The sequence below is a fragment of the Scatophagus argus genome, chromosome 9 (assembly GCF_020382885.2).
Source record: "Scatophagus argus isolate fScaArg1 chromosome 9, fScaArg1.pri, whole genome shotgun sequence".
NCBI classification, from domain to species: domain Eukaryota; kingdom Metazoa; phylum Chordata; class Actinopteri; family Scatophagidae; genus Scatophagus; species Scatophagus argus.
In genome coordinates this window covers 15,262,088-15,279,737 of record NC_058501.1, presented here as the reverse complement: position 1 = coordinate 15,279,737, position 17,650 = coordinate 15,262,088, and the positions used below count along the sequence as shown (strand labels likewise).

Below are 17,650 nucleotides of genomic sequence, written 5' to 3'. Positions count from 1 at the left end.
GTATCTCATCCTGGTCACATGTAAGAACACTTTACAATATTTTGACTCTGTGTCTCTGTTTTATTTGAATGGCAACTTGTAACAATAAGCATCACAGAAACTAAAATTATTCAGGCATGAAAATGCCTCCCTGGGACTCCCTGAATTCCAATAGAACCACACAGATTAGACATCTGAGGGCCAGTCAAGAAAGAGACTTACCTGATGCAATACCTTACATTCACTTATTGAAATACATTTAAGCTACATTGCACTGAAAGAAATCAAAAGAGCACTTAACAATCAAAATTCGTTAAATCAAGTATGGCTTCTGTAAAACAAAAGTTTGAGGCTCAGCGAAACAGGCTGACAGAGACATAGATAGACGTAAACATAAACAGTGTGTTTTTCTCAGTGTGAGGCAACCACTAACACTGGTTTACTCTATAAACACTGTTAACTATTAGCATGTTTAAATACATCTGGGTAATTGTAACAAGTCTGCATAGGCCTTTACATTGTGCAATAAATACTGATACTGATTGTCTTATGCCATTGCATAGCTCCATAGCTCTGGTTTTGTTTTGGTCAAATCAACCGTACACACAAGTACTGTCATTGTTTCTCTAACCAATCATGGCACTTGCACATGCATTAACACAGGATGTACACATAAGCTACACTTAGTTAAAGAGCACTGTGCTAGTAGTCTGATATGCATTTTACTATAAACCAGGCAATACGTGTTAGTATATAAAGGCAGTGTTTTTATCACTGTACTCTAAACTATCTGGTGATGGTGACCCATCGCCGTGCATAGGCACTTTAATCACCGGCAGCACTACCTTGTTCTTGACCTTTTCTTTTGGACAAACATCACCGAGTTTCAGAACGAACTGTCCAGAGTATTGTAGTTGTCTTTGAAGTTCTTCAGCTCCAGGAAGTGTCTGGGCCGCTTGCTGCGCTGCTGCATTGTAGATGTGAGGTAGGTGGTTTGGGTGGGGGAGGAGGAGGAGGAGCTCGCAGGCTCCGTGGTGCTGGTCAGGTCTTTGGCTGCAGACTGGTGGTGCTGGCTCGGAGAGCTGCCGCTGCTGCTGTGAGACTTGATGCTAAAAACAACGAAGGGAGAATGGATTTTTCCCAGTGCATAATTAACATTCCATGACGGGATTAGCATAAACGGAAAGCTGTAAGGGAGCACTGCGGGGAAAGGTTGTGTTTACTCACATGGAGGCCAGTTCAGTCAGAGCTTCCTGGTATTTCAAAAACTCTGCCTCACCAAATGCCTACATATAACAACATATATATATAAATATAACAGGAGCCAAACAAGACATCAGTACACTTCAGTCAGCTTTTCAAGCAATCACAAGATAAGAGCAACACAACAGGATGAACTATGGCTAAAACAAAAATCATGTCAATCATAAGGATAACAATTTACAGCAGGCTAGAATACATATAAGAAATGGATGTTTACAGTAATGAACTACAAGGTACTGGTGTTGTTCGACTTTTATAAATAACGTTCCATGAATTCAATTTTCTTGTTATTAATTTAGACAAGGCACCGTGTAGGACAACATCGTCATGAACCGTTTGAGGAGATAATAAGTCTCAGACGGACACAAAGACACTGACCTCTGCCCCATGCCGTGCTTTATTGTAGCCATCCAGCACCGTGTCGATGAGGGTCTTTAGACTGTCTCGGAACATGCACTGGGAATTTCTTAGGTTTAGAAGCCAGGTCCGAAGTCTTCTACCTGTCACAGCTGAGGAAGACCCACCCAGCTCATGGAAAGGAAGATCTAGTGGCAGGAAGCAGAGCATATGGTATTGTGACAGTGGGGAAGGATTCATAGTCCATCATGAGAATTAGAACAGTTAGGATGAGCGACAGCAAAGCTTACCAGAGTCTCTGATGGCATCCAGTGCTCTCATCCTGTACAGGTAGTCATAGGAACCTGCAACATGCACACACACTCAAGAAGGTCGTTTCAGAACTGCTGTGCAAATGTGTGGGAGTATATGTATATGATTGTGTACCAGACTGGTTTAGTCGGTCATCATCTGGGGACAGCAGACGAGGCTCAAAGTGGATTTTCTGGACCTGGCATAGTTTGGCTTCAATTTCTTGTCTCAGCTCCTACATCACATGCACACACAAACACACACAAAAACACTTGGCTTTATTAAAAGTTAATCAGCAAAACAATGAACAGCTTCATATTTCTGGTTCATTATAGTGTGTGTTACCTTAGGAGCATTGTGGCCAAGGGGAACATGCGGACCTCTCCGAGACTTCATAGCAAATCGCATAATTTGTCTTTTGACAAAGATGAACAGCAAGACAAACACCTAGAGGGCAGTCAAGAGCCAGCTTCCACTCAGGTCAAAGACTCTTTTGAGTTTTCTTAAGTGTAATGAAGAACAGGCTAGTAAATGATAAACAGAGCCAAATAACAAAATAAAATATACATACATTCTTAAACATGTAAGTAATCAGGTTAATATATTAAAAGAGAAAAAAAAATCATACTGATTTCTTTCATGATTTGAAGTAAAAATTGTTTTCACATATTGTTGGGTTTGCTTTTCTAAAATGTTTATATGTTAGATATAAACAAGGCAAAATTATGTTTGTGACTCAACTTTGTTTTTGTACAATATTCACCACAAACTCTGTATTTGTTTGGAAGACAGCACACACCAGATATTTCAATCACTTGTTAGTTAAAAGTAGTAATATCAATAGTTCGACTGAAATTGGCAATACCACAACGTATTGACAGAAAACAAATGAGATAAATGCATAATGATGGAGGTGAAGGGATCAACCGTTAGTGATGATCACTTGGATTAAGCAGCTAAAATAAGGAGAAAAGTTTCAAAAACCCCAATGCATTGATATGGTGATCCTGTCTTCTAATGTGCACACTTATAAGAGTCAGTTTGGCTCTAGAAAATAACGTCTGATAAGTTTTAAACGCTGGAACATACTCATTCTAAAGCGGCTGTAAAATACTGTAAGTGTTGATTTGACAGTCTCTATGCTTCGGAGGTCATCTTTTACACTGCTAACATAGCGAGTTTAAACTTCAGCTAACACTGTTACAACGTTAAACAGACATACCAGACTTCCGTAGGCCATAACAAGCACCACATTAATGCTGGACAGAAGAGAATCGCTCCCCATTTTTAAAACGGCTGAAAATGAAAATGCTCACTAACTGATGTTAAGGCCAGCCAAATGACAACTACGTCCAACGGTTGGCCATTGAAACGCGGACGGTTTCATTTAAGTGGTCGTTTTTAAAACACATTAACCTAACATTAAACAGAGAAACAAAACAAGGAACTAAAGTGCTTTTGGCTAGTGTTACGCCGCGCTACTGCTGTCCGCCTTGTTGACTTCCGCGTTAATCACGTGACCAGTAAAGACTGGGGTGACGTCTGGTCTGACGTTTCTCTGTCCTCTTCTGCCATCTGCTGCTTAAGGTGACTTCAAGACGACCCACCCAACAAACGGATTAACAAACACAAATGACAAAGAAACTGTACAGTGACAGAAACCAACAGCCAGTGAATCCTGTTTCCAGCTCTACCAGTGTCATTAAGAAATACATACACGCCAGTAAATTCCTCAATTCCCCAACTATAACTACCCTTCACTGGAAGTAAGGGGCCGAGAACCTCTGAAAAACAGCCCCATCCCAGTATTTTTGTCAATGTAGAGTATTTTTACCCACTGTAATCTAATGGTAAAAAAACCCCATAAACCACACTCCTTTAACCTACACCCTGAAGAATGAATTTGAAAAACCAGCGTGTCTGTGTGAGCAAGACAGTGATTTGCATCCATCCTGCAGAGACACTGGGTGCCATTCTTCTGACACAACAAGGGTGGGTGTCTGTGGAGTCGTACTGGAGCCATTCAACCCTACTCACAGAGTTATCTCTGTCCTGAGATGATCATGCAACCTACCAGCCCTCTGTCTGTATGGTTAATCATCGATTGGATCATTAGGGTCCCGAGACTTGGCCTAGGATCAATGTCTCTGACTCAGTCTGTTTTGAGTTGTGATATGTGCAGAGAGGCATTAAGACATCGTCATACAGCTTTGCAGTTTGCTGACTTGTTGACCACAGTTTCCTCTGTCTCAACGGAAGACAGTAGCAGGTGCATGAAAAAAGCAGCAGTAAGATGAGCCTCTACATGTCAACCAAACCTGTAAGTACCGCCATAGTCTTTTCCTTTACTTTATATTCTTATCTATATCTGATTGCTATCCTGCTTGCTCCTTGTACATTTGTGATTCAAAGGCTGTTTGTTCACCTTCCCACTCTGCAGAATCCAGAATCCCACCAAACAATACCTCTTCTGTATGGAAACTAAAACTAATCAGCAATCTCTGATACTTTTCTCCTTGAGTTGACATTACAGTGCTGCAAACTCTCAACAAGTCTGTCTGCAATGAATCTCTGTTTTTTGAATATATGTCACACAAGAGGTATACTTTTAACAATATTTTTCCCTGCTGGTATTCGTGGGTCTACATGAGCTCTTTGTGGTCTCTGGTCCCAATTAAAGGTGCTCTGTTATTATGTATTTTGATATCTGCTCAGCCCGGATGATTAGACTCAGGTTTGCCTGAGGTGAGGAGGGTGATACTGTAAGCCTGTGTTGGCTGTTTTCTGTTTCACACAATTATCTGAACAGTATCTCTTCTCCCTTAAGCTATGAAATGCTGATGTGAGATGGCGTTTGAATATTCTGTAGGGTGTGTGTGTGCGCGCGCGCACACTCCCTGTTGAACCATTTAGTGGGTGACATATGGAACTGTAGTCAGGAATGTTACCCTGTGAGAAGAGGAAAAGAGCGAGAAAACAACAATTGGAGGGGGAGGAGATAGACGAGAGAGAGAGGCAGAGAGAGAGAGACAGAAAGAAAGAGAGAGAAGACAAGAGGATAAACCAGTGTGGCAGGTTAGCGTCACTGTACACAGTCCATCATGCAAAGCTGATGGAAAAGAGAAGAGGACGGGGAGAGAGAGAGGAGTTAGGAGCTGAGGTCATTGCTAAGCGTTGCCTTCAGTGTGAACCCGGGTCAACATTGTGTTCCAAGTACAGAAGGCCTGCTTAAAGAAGGTAAGGATCATATGCAAGTGGATAAATAAGTTAACTTGTTGTGAGTAAGTAAGTGTGTGCATTTTAGTGTTTTTCCTGCGGTTAAATTGGAGTTTAAAGTAAACCATGCAGTGTTACCCGGGTTACGCAGATGGGAGGCTTTGAGACCTAGCAGAACAGGTGTTTCTGTAAACTGACACTCAGACTCACCTGCACTGGGAAGCACCACAGAGAGTGTTTGCCAAAGTTACACGCTGCAGTCTAGACTTAATAAAATAGTTCATATAATTATATAGGCAGCACTTATCCAATTCACTTTTCCTGTTGTTTTTATACAGTAAAGCAGCAGCATACTGTGTTTGTTTTGAATGTCAGTAGAGTTGATTGGATCCTAATTCTGACCAGATTAACGATCAAGGATTGTTTCACTGTCTCACTCTCGGTGGCTGTTGTGTGTGTGTGGTTGTAAACTCAGATATCCCTGATGAGCCATGATGATCAGTATCTTTCTCTCAGCAGGCTGTATGTAAATCAAACTGACTTTGTCCTCATCTTTGTCCATCTTATCTGATTTTTTCACCTGAATCGACTGTAACGTCTTCTCAGTCACTCGTTGTCTTTCTTTGACTCTATGAGATCGATGTGTGTTGCACAGAGACTTATTGTCCCGCTTTAATACATTGTTTTTGTGGAATGGATTGCTGTTAGGTGAGTTTTTCCAGTTTTTGGTTTGGGTTTAGCTGACACTGAGAAGTAGTCACGAGTATGTTGCTTGTGTAAACAGTTTTTCTGATATGTGTGTACAACTTCTGTGAATGAGCTCACTGAGTCAACGTGAGGGGAGTGTTAGGAGGGCAGGGACACTTGAATGACATGACATGAAAATGATATAAGTCACAGGGGTTTGACGTGAGTAGAGTGTTTTTGCTTCTCTGGCTCTTGTGCTCTGTCTTTTGTTCTTATTTTTTTCCTTCTATCATTTTCATATCTCAATTTTCTGTCCACTATGTGCTTCTCTGCAACATGCTGTGTTCATTGTCCTCAACCACTCTGTGATTCTTTTTGACCATTTCGAGGAGCCAGGGCGACCACAATCCACATATCACAACATTCCAGCCCAATCCTTTCCAAGGATGGAAATTTGAACTTTTTTTATGCTTGGCAGGCAATGGGAGCTGTTCCCTGAAGCCGTGTTTGGGAACTGAAGAATCCAAGGGACAGAACGACAAGAGAGGAGCCCAGCGGAGTCATCTCTTCTAGACCACAAAGTGGAAAATTATCAGGAGCATCACTAAATAATCAAACTTTTTAATGGATTTTTTTTTCCGTGCAAGAGTATAATGAAAAGACTGTGACTGTGCCACTGTTTCACTAGTTTCTACTCAGTATTCAGAGATACTGCTTCTTGGTTGCAGTCTCAAAGACAGTTGCTCGGAAATCACTTAAATATCAAGCTCACCCTTCCACTCTCTTTTTGGGATTTGGCACTTGACAGGTGGTCATTAACTTTGTTTACTCACAGACAATGGACTTGTCCTTGTTCCCTACTTCAGCGGGAGAGTGCGACAAGCAGAGAACAGGAGTACGCTTCACTGTCCGCTCAGCTAACTCTCCGTCTTACAGTCTAAATCGCAGGCCAGGTGTTAGGAAACCCAGAGGATTTTCAGAGAAGGCGAAGGAGAGCACTGAGGAAGTCAGAGAAAGACAAGGATATGCGACATGCACTCGCACAAGCGGTACAAACGAAGAGGTGGAGGATCGCACAGTCGCTGATTATCAAGCTAAGAGTAGGAGTCACAGCGGTGTCAAAGGTCAGTGTGAGGAGAAAGAAACCTCAGGCCATAAAATGTCTACCAAGCTGATCCAGAATTCCATTGCAAGCAAAACAATGACAGAGTTTGGCACTGACACAAGTGAAAACTGTAACCCTGCATCTGAAAGCCGTGGCAGGACAGAATGGAGGAGATACAACCTGCCAAATAGAAGTAAAAGTTTAGATTGGAGAACAGGGAAAAGAAGTCCTGATCGGGGAAAAAAGGCTGACTTGTTCGTGCTGTCAACCAAAACTGGAGGGGGCATCAGCAAAGAGGCTGGCTGCTTGGAAGAGAGAAGGACCAGATCTGAAGGCGTGAGAGGCAGGGTGATGTCTTCGGTACAGGCCTACAATACTGCCAGTACAAGTAATGATGTTCAAGAGAGAAACCCACTGAGCCAGGCTTTGAGCAGGGCCAGCAGGGGTCATTCTCTCCCTTCCAGGTTTAGGGACCGCACTGTTTTCAGAGAGGAAGCTACTTCGTTTGGGTCCAAAGGAGGTCAGAGTATACTGGAGCGAATAAAGAAACTCTATGAGTCAGCTAGTTTTGGTAAAACGGAGGACTGCAACAAAATTAGGGACTTCTCCACCCCTGTATCATCCTGTCACAAAGAAATAACCACAGACACCCTCACATCGCCACAGCAGAGGTCGTATGAGAAGGCAGCAGGGGGAACTTTCCCCAGGCGTTTCTCATCGGAACAGAAAAGTAGCCTTAATCCAGTGCAAAGCAGGTCATCATTCACCTGGACACAGAAAGACGCTTCAGATTCTGGCGCTTCTCTTTCTCCAGAGACAAGAAGAACCAGGGAGATTTTGTCAAGTGGACAATGGCAAAGACTGACCTACGGCAAGTATTCAGAAGAAAGGGAGGTTAACTGGAGTAGGGGATCAGAGGAACTTGGTACAAGGTCTCTTGATAGATTAAAGAGCAGGTGCACTTCAGCACATCAGATAAGATCTGCAAGGGCAGCAGCAGGAATCACTGCACCTCCACAGTCGACAAACACTTTCTTAGAAGAAGAGAGATCAAGAGATAGAGGGGCAAGTGGGAGTGAGGATCAGGGCAGGGTGAATCATGAAGAGGAAAAGGGTGAGACTAATGGAATAAATAAGACACAGAGAGAAAGAACTAGGTGGTTCAAAGAAAAAGAGGAAGAGAAAGAGACAGCTGTTGTCGGAAAAGAAAAAAATGAATTGAGGAGTAGTGGCATAGATGAAGATGTGTTTGAGTCAAACTTGCAAAAAATCAAAATGAATACAATTGAAAGGAAGAAATTCCCTGAGGTGTTGTCATTCCCCTGTGCAGCCAGTGTGAAAAATAAGATCAGTCAGTTTGAAGCTCTTACACAGAGATCCCAGGCTTTGGCCACAGGACAGTACCTAAAGCCCAGACGCGCCTTTTCTGTGCCAGCACAACACAACAGGGTTCATGACGGAGTGAAAAAGAGTGGGTCAGCAAAAGCAATAGGTGGACTGAGAGACAAGTGGGACGGACTGAAAGAGGGCGTGGAGGGAGGTGAGAAAACTGAGGAGAAAGCGACATCATCAGGAAAGACGCTGGGGTCAGGAAGATCTTTATCAGTGGATGAGGTTGGACTGAGATTAGGGAGGAAAGGTCAACAAGGGGATGCTTTGGTTGAGAATGAAAGAATAGAAACAGATAGTAGCAACAATTCTGCCCAAGATTTTTATAAATATTCCAGCCTCAAGAGCACACTGGAAATCCCTCTAAATGGAGGAGCTCAAAGACAGCTTAGGAGTGTTCACATAGATGAAACCGACTTCTGCAAAATCTCAAGCCCTGAGGAGCCAAACAAGAGACCACCATCCTTGCTACTGGTCAACTCTGGTGACGCTTCCATTGGCGCGCAGAAAACAACACTTTCATCGTCTTTTAATGAAGACAAGACTCCTACAAACACTCCAAATGACTCACCTTTTCTTTCACCTTCCACACAGCCAGAAAATGCAACTCCCACTGCAGACAGTGAAAATAAAAGCATCTCTGTCCTCACACAAGCAGCCAGAACATCCAAACAAGATTCCCCACCTCTGCCTTATCCCCTCTCCACTTCATCCCACAGTAACCCCCTGGAACTCATGTTATCAGAGGTTAATGCAGCCTGTCCGAATAGAAAGAAATGTGTGTTGGACCTGAATGCCTGGTCAGCTGGCTTGAATACAAAGTTTAAGGAGTGGAACAACGGTGAAGATAACTTTGAGGATGATGATGAAAGTACACAGAAGGATGACGATTCAAACTATGATTCAGACTCTGGAGAGTCATCAGTGACCATTACTAGTAACATGAGCCAGTCAGATCGCAGGAGCTTCTGCGTCAGGTGGGTACTGTTTCAGATCTCTGCTATGATAGAGGTATTCCTTCTAACAACTGGTCAGTTTTCTAAACCCTGGAACTTTCGTGTTTCCTCCCTGTAGTCTTTCAGATCTGTGTAACTTTGCTGGAGTTGACTACGAGTCTGAGAATGACAGCGATGAGTGGCAATCTACAGGCCGGTCTGCCTCGCTGAGCTCTGACATGTCAGCCCTGTCCTGTGTGTCTGTGCTGCCCAGTGAGGAGCTCGACAGGCTGCTGGAGGATGTCAGGAGCCTGGGGGACAATAACCTGAAGGTAAAAACAGCTGGGCTTCAGAAATGTTTAACAGGCTTAGTTGTGGTTTGAACTTGTCTTTGAACCTGCAGTTGCATTGATCATTCTGAATGACCCTATTTTTCTTTGGCATTAACATACATATACATATGATTTAATAGGATTACATCTGCTGTTGATATTACGATAGATTTTCCTACTGATGTAGATGTAGACTCTTAAACTTCTCTCTGCCTATCCTCTTTGCAGAACTATGATGATGTGCAGGTGGTGGTTCTCCACAAGGAGGTGGGAGCGGGACTGGGCTTCAGTCTGGCAGGAGGCGTGGACCAGAACAAGCCAGTCACTGTGAGAAAATATCTGCTTTCTCCTGAAAAAAGTCTCTAAATGCATTGTTCTCAGTCTCTTAATTTGTCTCTCGATGTCTTCTTGACAGGTTCACAAGGTGTTTCCCTCAGGTGTTGCAGCCCAGGAAGGCTCCATACAGGAAGGGGACCAGGTCTTGTCAATCAATGGCACATCACTGTGTGGCTATGTCCACTGGGAGGCCCTGAGGGTCCTGAGAAGAGCAAAGGCTCGGGATTTAAGTGTGGTGGTCCTGAGGAAGGGGGGTGTTTGCACTACCTGTAAGGGAGGTACACAGACAAATAATCCTGGCCCAACACAGACTGAGTTCAGTGAGACAGGTGAGAAGTCATACTTTAACTGAAATCTAAAAAGACATTGTTCACGAGTATGCAGCAGTTGGAAGTGATAAACTCTATCTGTGTTTTTCTGCTTTTGCTGCTGTCTCAGGTCAGAGTGTGTGCGTGCATCTGGAGAAGAACAGCAGGGATCTGGGCTTCAGCCTGCAGGGAGGCGTGGGCTCCAGTGCGGAGAACAGACCACTCACTGTACAGAAGATCTTCCAGGGTGAGAACCCAAGCTCAGTATTTCAGAGAGAAATGCCGCTGTGAATGTCATTTAATGTAAAATTAAATACAAAATATATTAGATGGCCAAAATAATGTAGAAATCCAGACATAGACTGAACCTTACTCTCATACGTTTTTGTTGAACATCTTATTACAAATCCTGAATGTAACAACTATAATCACCTCCACTGTTTGAGAAATCTTTCCACAAGAGCCTGGCTGCAGGAATTTGCTCCCTTATAGCCACAGTAAGGTTTTGGGTGCTAATGCTTTGCTTGCTGCTTGCTGCTCCACTTCATCCCAAAGGTGTTAGATGGGGTTGAGGTCAGGTCTGCCTGCAGGCCATTCAAGCTGTTCCATGTCTAAAGCAGAAAAAACATGTTTACAGACATCAATTTGTGCACAGAATCACAGTCATGTTCATCAAAAAAGCACATATTTGTCTAAAATATCACGTTTTGTTGTGGCATTAAGATTTTCCACATACAGTATACCTTTTATCATTTCTCTGTATCTTCTCAAATAAAGTAAAATCTTTGTGTTGGCTTTATGTTGCTTGTTTGTACTGGCAAATAGAATGGATAAATTAGTAAGTATAAATAACATATCCATCTGCTTTGAGTTAATGCTACACAGAAAGGTTAATTAAAGCCATCTGCTGAATGTTCCTTTTCAGGAGGTCCTGTGGACAAGGTGTGTCCTGGTGATGAGGTTCTAGAGATTGGCGGTGTGAGCATGGTGGGCATGAGACGCCTCGAGGCCTGGACTTTGATCAGAAAACTGCCCCCCGGGCCTGTGGACGTGGTGCTACGTCGCCCTCTTAAACACCCGGAAACATGAGGATTACATTGAGGTGCTTTGCACCCAGTAAATTTCAGTTCCATTCATAAGCAGTGACGGAGAACTTCACGTGGATAGAATGAGCTATTTGGGCTTAATCTTGGTTATTTTTTTATAACAAAGACCAAAAGGAAGTATAATCTTGGAGACCAGGTCAAAACTGTGTATATTTATTCACTTTATGTACAAGATTACATCTACCTCAAGGCCTGGAATATTTCTGTACCAGCCATAAATAAAGTGCACTGATGGCTCATACTCTTTTCAAGTGAACCAACCTCTGAAACAGACAGTCCGATCAGTTAAAAGCTAGCTCTTTGGGATCTGTAAATGAAAACACATGTTGTAACATATTGTGAATGGAAGCTAACTGCATTCAGAGTTTATGTTGCTTTTTAATAAATCCTTAACTGATCCTTAAGTGATGCTTCTCATTCTTGTGTCCAGCAGAGGGAGACAGCATGACATGATAGGATTACCTTTCAGTTAGGTTGTGGAAAAATCTCTGGGCATAAAGTTGAGTAAGGTATCCGTCCTTTAATACATTACCAAATAGTGATACTTGTCAAAAGTAGATCTGATAAGACAAAGCTTCTCTAGCTTTTACAGTCTCCACACCTTGTCAAATTATGAAGAAATTCATCACCTAACTTTTACTCAAATGCACAAACACACAATAACAGTCTACTAGTCTGTGTATTTTTACTTGAAATAGCAGTGAAATGACAGAAAAAAAGTATTAGTGTTCATGCAGTACTGACTTCGCATGTCAAACACTCTCTGTGTCCTCTGTATCTTATCTGATGTCTACGCATTGTTTCATGCAGTCATGTGCTCCTCTGAAAATTATCAGCGATAATTTAGTATCCTACACAGCAAGTATTTGGCTTACGTAATCCATTAGGAGTCCAGAGTTCAGTGAAACAGGTTATGGTGATATTGTGGATGGTGAGAGGAGTTTTCCTATCACTGTCAGGAATGCTTCACCACATCATTGCTGATGGATGTGGTGTATTCTTATTTATTCAATTGTTCTGTTGTGTTGGTTGTAGTTGTCTCTCATCTGGACCCGACACAGACTGATGACTTATGAAGAAGACGGTGAAAAACATTTCCATGGATTATTTTTCATCATAAATGTCTGTAACTCTCTAAAAAAAAAGTCGGTGTTTCTGCTCTGCGTATGTTCTGTGGGTGATTTCTATCTGTTTGTCAGTAAATTGTCTGTCCATCTGTCTGTCGGTTGTTACCTGCCAAGTCAGTAAAAGAACAATAAAAGCAAGAGTGAACAGCTGGGGGTGGGGGGTCAGAGGAGGTGCAATACAGTGCACAGATCCTCAGATGCTCAGGTGGAAATTGTGACAGAAGACATCAGCACCTCTTCCACTAACACCACCAACCACATCAGCTGCTGGACAGACAGACAGACAGACAGGCAGACAGACAGACAGACACACTGTCATCTGGTCACAACAGCAGCAGAGTTCAGTGTGAGATGAGAAGAGAGATTTAAACTCCAAAAATGCTGAAGCGACGTGCTCTGCGAGTGAGGAACGCTCTGGTGCGAGAATGCATGGCTGAATTCTTGGGAACCTTCACCTTGTTGGTAAGTGACTCAGTTTGAATTCACTTTTGATTATTTGCAGCTTTTGTGGAGACAATTAAAGTAAAATTTAAAGATGCGAAAACATTCATTATAAACTTGAACAATTCCATTGTCATATTATGTCACTAAATTTAAGGATTATTTTGTTAATTTAAATTGATGCGATCCATTATATCCATTATATTATTTGTTGACCAACCCAACAACTTTTAGCAATTACAATCCATGAGTCATTTTAATGTTACCATGACCTGTAATAAATACATAACACAACATTGTCATTCAGTGGTTTATAGCTCATAAAGTTTCATCAGCACAAGCCATACTGCATGTGTACTTGCAGTCCTCTCATGTGTGAGGTTTAGTCAGAAATTGCTCTATTTAGATAAGAAGTGGACACTACAAAGTCAAAGTTCATGAGGGGAAAGGAATTAATTATGTTTTAACAACCACTTATTAGTCTCTGATAAGGTTGTTTGAGAAAAAATAATTAATCAGCTCCAAGAAAGCAATAAAGCAGCTCAATCTGTGTTGAATGTATTTTTTGCCTTTTTCCCCAGTATCTGTTTTCAGTATGTTCTTTGTGTGTGTGTGTGTGTGCGTGTGTGTTGGGAGGGTTGCCATTGAGGCATTTGTGCAGGTTCAGGTACAATACATCTGCTGACTCTTTTTGTTTTCCCTCAATCACTCTGCCTTCCTTATCTATCGTGAAGCTCTTTGGCTGTGCGGCTGCAGCGCAGGTCAAGACAAGCAGAGAGACTAAAGGCCAGTTCCTGTCAATCAATATGGCCTTTTCTGTGGGTGTAATGTCAGCCATGTATCTCACCAAGGGCATCACAGGTAAAAAAAAAAAAAAGACATTCACTTTTCACATGATAGGCTCATTTGTTATTATATTACACTCTTGGTTGGGATCCAGTAAAATACAGCAGCAGTATTCACTTCGCCGAGTCACACTCTGAATTATTATTTTTCCATTACTGCAGTCATTCACTGATCCTACCAGTCTAGATGTGTCACACTAGTGTATGGCCCTCTCTGCAGAGAGGCCTTGTCCAGCTTTTCAAGGTCTTCACTGTGACTGATGTCTACTGGGATACAACTGCTCTTAGTTGACACACTATATGGCCACAAATTATCTGAGATTTCATTACGGTACAGTCTCTCTCTTTCTCTCACTGTAATTCACTTCTGTCTTCATTCTTCATGTCTTCCTCTCCCTCCATCCAGGTGCTCATCTGAACCCAGCAGTGAGTCTGTGTTTCTGTGTGTTGGGCCAGGTGCCCTGGAGAAGGCTGGTGCCCTACTGCCTCTCCCAGGTGCTGGGGGCTTACGTAGCATCAGGACTTGTTTATCTGGTCTACTATGGTTTGTCTTTCTGGCACCTCAAATACAAATCATTGGCAATCACTGACTAATGACTGACAAATGGGTCCTTAAATGTTTTTTCTTTGTACACATTTGCAAATCTTCCTACTTTATCTTTGTTTCTGTCTCAGATGCTATAATGGCTTTTAGTGGAGGAATATTGACTGTATATGGCCCAAATGAGACAGCATCTATCTTTGCCACATATCCCTCAGAGTACCTAACTTTGGGCAGAAGCTTCCTTGACCAAGTGAGTGGGAGAATTTGTGTAAATCTGACACAGTATTTTAGCAGCTGTGGCTTTATTGAACTCATAATTTCTGCATTTCATTTTCATTAGGCCGTGGGCACTGGCATGCTGATGTTGTGCATCCTGTGTTTGGGTGAAAAGAGAAACACCCCTGCTCCCCCAGATCTGATTCCTGCTATAGTGGCAGTGATCGTCCTGGGGATCTCCATGTCCATGTCAAGTAACTGTGGTGCTGCAATAAATCCTGCTCGGGACCTGGGGCCACGCCTCTTTACTCTGACTGCAGGCTGGGGCACAGACGTGTTCACGTATGTATCTTAAATTACATATGCGGTACACACGTTTATAACACACACGTGCTCCGACCTTGTGCAGAAATATGTCAGGGGTTATCAGAGCTCAGAGCTTGTTGCAGAACATCCGATTGCGATCTGGTGTTTGTCCCATGATGTAACTTGTTGCTATATGATCTAATAATCGTATGGTACAATCGTAAGAGCTGCAGAGTTCTGTAGTTCATCACTCCTTTTCACCTGACATACCCAGTATAAAAAAAATATTTAAAAATATATATATAATAATGATTATTGCATCTTTACATAAGTTCTGTGTGTCTGCTCTCCAGGTGTTACAACTACTGGTTCTGGGTTCCCCTGTTGGCTCCACTTGTCGGAGGTGTTGTAGGTACTTTCACGTATTTGGTCTTCATCGACTGGCACCTGCCTGACCCGGACCAGCCTGAGAACGTCTCCCTTGAATTCACCATCACTGACAAAATGAAGCAGGCCAGCACCACGTGGGACGGTGGAGCAGAGTTAAAGACTGAACGTTTCTAAGTGTTACATACAAGCACGCATGACAAAACCGCTTTCTTCCTTTCAGACAGTTAAGGTCAGTAATCTGGTTTTAAATTATGTTTGAGAAAGTAGAAGCGGGTGGGTAGTCACTGTTAAGTCGCGGACACACACACCTTGTGATCTTCTGTTGTGAGAACAACAGTGATATCTTTTTTGGTACGCTGTATGATCTATAGTGAGCTTCTACACTCAGTCAGTAGAGGTGGAGCCAGCTGAAAGAGATATTGATTACATGTTAATACTGTTTAGATTAATGTCTGTATTCCATAGAATATTGGCTTAATCTTGGTAAATTATATTACTGAGTTTTATGTGCTTTTTTATGAAATTCCATGATGAATGCTGAGCTAATTAAAGAAAACTTTACTGAAGTAAAATGTCATTGTCATTCTTATTCAACTTAAGGCTAAGAGTGAGCAATATCATGTTCAATATTATGTAAACTATATATGTAGTTTGAAAAAAAAAACACCCACCTTAAGTTAGCGTTTGTATCACAGTAACACCGTCTAAGATAAGATAAAAGAAGAACTTTATTAATCCTGCAGGAAATTGTTGTGGGAGGGTCGCAATACAAAGAAGCATACAAAAGTATCAACTAGTTTTTTACACAAAATCTAAAAATAACAGAGTACTATAAAGCATAACAGACATGTTATGACATGAGATATAGACAGATAACAGCAGATAAGGTGCAGAATGGTAACAGATAAGGAGCAGAATGGCAACAGATAAGGTGCGAATCTTAAAGTGTTAAAGTCTACATGTAAATTTCCAAGTACTTCATGCTTTCAGATTTGTCACATTTTCAGTGCATGTATTTCTTTAAGCCTATGGAAAACTGGACGAATATTTTTTTACTGAAAGGTAACAGAGAGGGAAGCGATTTCATTGTTTCACCCTGGTAGTAAGTGCTTTTCCTTGTAGTTTTACGTCTGTGCTGGGAGCTTTACTTCACTGTATGTGAGGAGAGGAAGGTCATTTGAGGGACCCACTTCATAAAAAACAGGTCTCTGATGTCTTCAGGTCTACATTGTGATTGTATGAGTCCTTTCATCAGTGTTTTAGATTGCTTTGGTCTCTTGAATCCATCCGAAATGCACTCGAGACAAGATTGTGAAATAGGATGATTATATTAATGATGAGTTTGAACCTTTGAGGCATGTTCATAAAGGTCAAGACTCTTTTAAATTGGTATTCTGAGACATTGGCTACGTCACAAATTACACGTGAGATCAATTCACAAGCAATAACAGGTAGGACAGCACGCTTTGGCAGCCTACATTTTTTCTCAAAATATTAATTTGAAAGCATTTTTTTTTAACAGTATACCACTGTAATATTAAAGTATGCTGGCAGTTTCAACTGATACACTGGTAAGTCCTCCACGAGAAGAAAACTTTGATTTGGGAATGGTTTTGTTAATCATTAATGATATACACAGTCTAGAAATGTGGGACACGGTCTTAATTCCAAACTCAGCTTGTTTGTCATCAGTCTGCCAGTTGGTGGCAATGGCCTACCTCTCAACATGACCTGATATGAAAGGCCTACCGCATACAGGACAAGAGGGAGAGCAGAAGGACTGTGATCAGGTTAATAATTATTACAGACAAACAAGGAAAACTCCAAAAATGGTCGCTGCAACATTTTAAAACCACATTTAACACAATAAAGTTTTAGTTATAAGGATCCAGTGTATTTTGAGATATTTGTGAGTGATGTTGTATGAGTGAATGTGTTAAAACATGAAAAATAATTAGATTCTCACATTAAAGCTTTAACCTATAGAACAATTAAAAAGTGAATGTTTATTCCTTTGTGAAAGATTACCAAAAGTTTCCAGACGCTATAAGAAATATCATTATAACATTTTAACTGCTGAATCTGCAGATGCCGTGTAGGTTCACGAGTTCTCCCCCTCTATGTTGGCCGTAATGCAGATGTTGCGACCTTGAGCTGGACAGATGTTGAAGCGGAAAATGCTGACGTAGCAGTAGAGGGCGGTATGACACAAAAGGAGCAAAAAGAAGCGCACGGTTATTGATGAATAAAGTGCGTTTGTGGTCAAGCTGTTAAGGCAGGAATTATTTTGATGTGCAGACAAAAATAAATAAATTAATAAAATGTTAAAAGCAGAGACGCGCCCTAATAGATTCAAATCAATAGAAAGTGTTGAAATGATGTGCTTCCAGACAGTTTAAACAAATCACCACTGATGCTGAGCTAAATGTCACATCCGCAAGCCCTTCAAGGTCCTGAGTGTACGAGGTTCAGAAGGA

The 17,650-nt window shown here is 41.8% G+C and overlaps 3 protein-coding genes across 7 annotated transcripts; 2 read left to right on the top strand and 1 right to left on the bottom strand.

Annotated features, from left to right (window-relative positions):
• Positions 1-39: 39 nt before the first annotated feature.
• c9h1orf43 (chromosome 9 C1orf43 homolog) lies at positions 40-3,424 on the bottom strand. Of its 4 annotated transcripts, none has more exons than XM_046399472.1 (7): positions 3,113-3,423; positions 2,236-2,337; positions 2,026-2,125; positions 1,890-1,943; positions 1,621-1,787; positions 1,207-1,265; positions 40-1,088 (listed from the first exon to the last, which is right to left on the bottom strand). In XM_046399472.1, exons 1-7 carry the CDS (start codon positions 3,173-3,175, stop codon positions 866-868), a joined length of 768 nt encoding a protein of 255 aa, XP_046255428.1. In that variant the 5' UTR covers positions 3,176-3,423; the 3' UTR covers positions 40-865. The 4 variants fall into 4 exon arrangements, with proteins under 4 accessions (XP_046255428.1, XP_046255429.1, XP_046255430.1 ...); XM_046399473.1 differs by having other exon boundaries at positions 2,236-2,414; positions 3,113-3,422; XM_046399474.1 differs by having other exon boundaries at positions 2,236-2,392; positions 3,113-3,422.
• A 661-nt stretch (positions 3,425-4,085) lies between these two features.
• On the top strand, positions 4,086-11,702 carry si:dkey-92i15.4. 2 transcript variants are annotated; one of them, XM_046400286.1, is made up of 7 exons: positions 4,086-4,210; positions 6,272-9,264; positions 9,362-9,554; positions 9,783-9,881; positions 9,970-10,219; positions 10,329-10,445; positions 11,124-11,702. In XM_046400286.1, the coding sequence occupies exons 2-7, from the start codon at positions 6,632-6,634 to the stop codon at positions 11,285-11,287; spliced, it is 3,456 nt and encodes a 1,151-aa protein (XP_046256242.1). In that variant the 5' UTR covers positions 4,086-4,210; positions 6,272-6,631; the 3' UTR covers positions 11,288-11,702. The 2 variants fall into 2 exon arrangements, with proteins under 2 accessions (XP_046256242.1, XP_046256243.1); XM_046400287.1 differs by lacking the exon at positions 4,086-4,210 and adding an exon at positions 4,217-5,127.
• Positions 11,703-12,250: 548 nt separating this feature from the next.
• aqp10a (aquaporin 10a) lies at positions 12,251-15,745 on the top strand. The gene is made up of 6 exons (XM_046400288.1): positions 12,251-12,893; positions 13,607-13,733; positions 14,124-14,261; positions 14,393-14,511; positions 14,602-14,819; positions 15,137-15,745. The coding sequence occupies exons 1-6, from the start codon at positions 12,810-12,812 to the stop codon at positions 15,345-15,347; spliced, it is 897 nt and encodes a 298-aa protein (XP_046256244.1). The 5' UTR covers positions 12,251-12,809; the 3' UTR covers positions 15,348-15,745.
• The last annotated feature ends 1,905 nt before the right edge of the window (positions 15,746-17,650 follow it).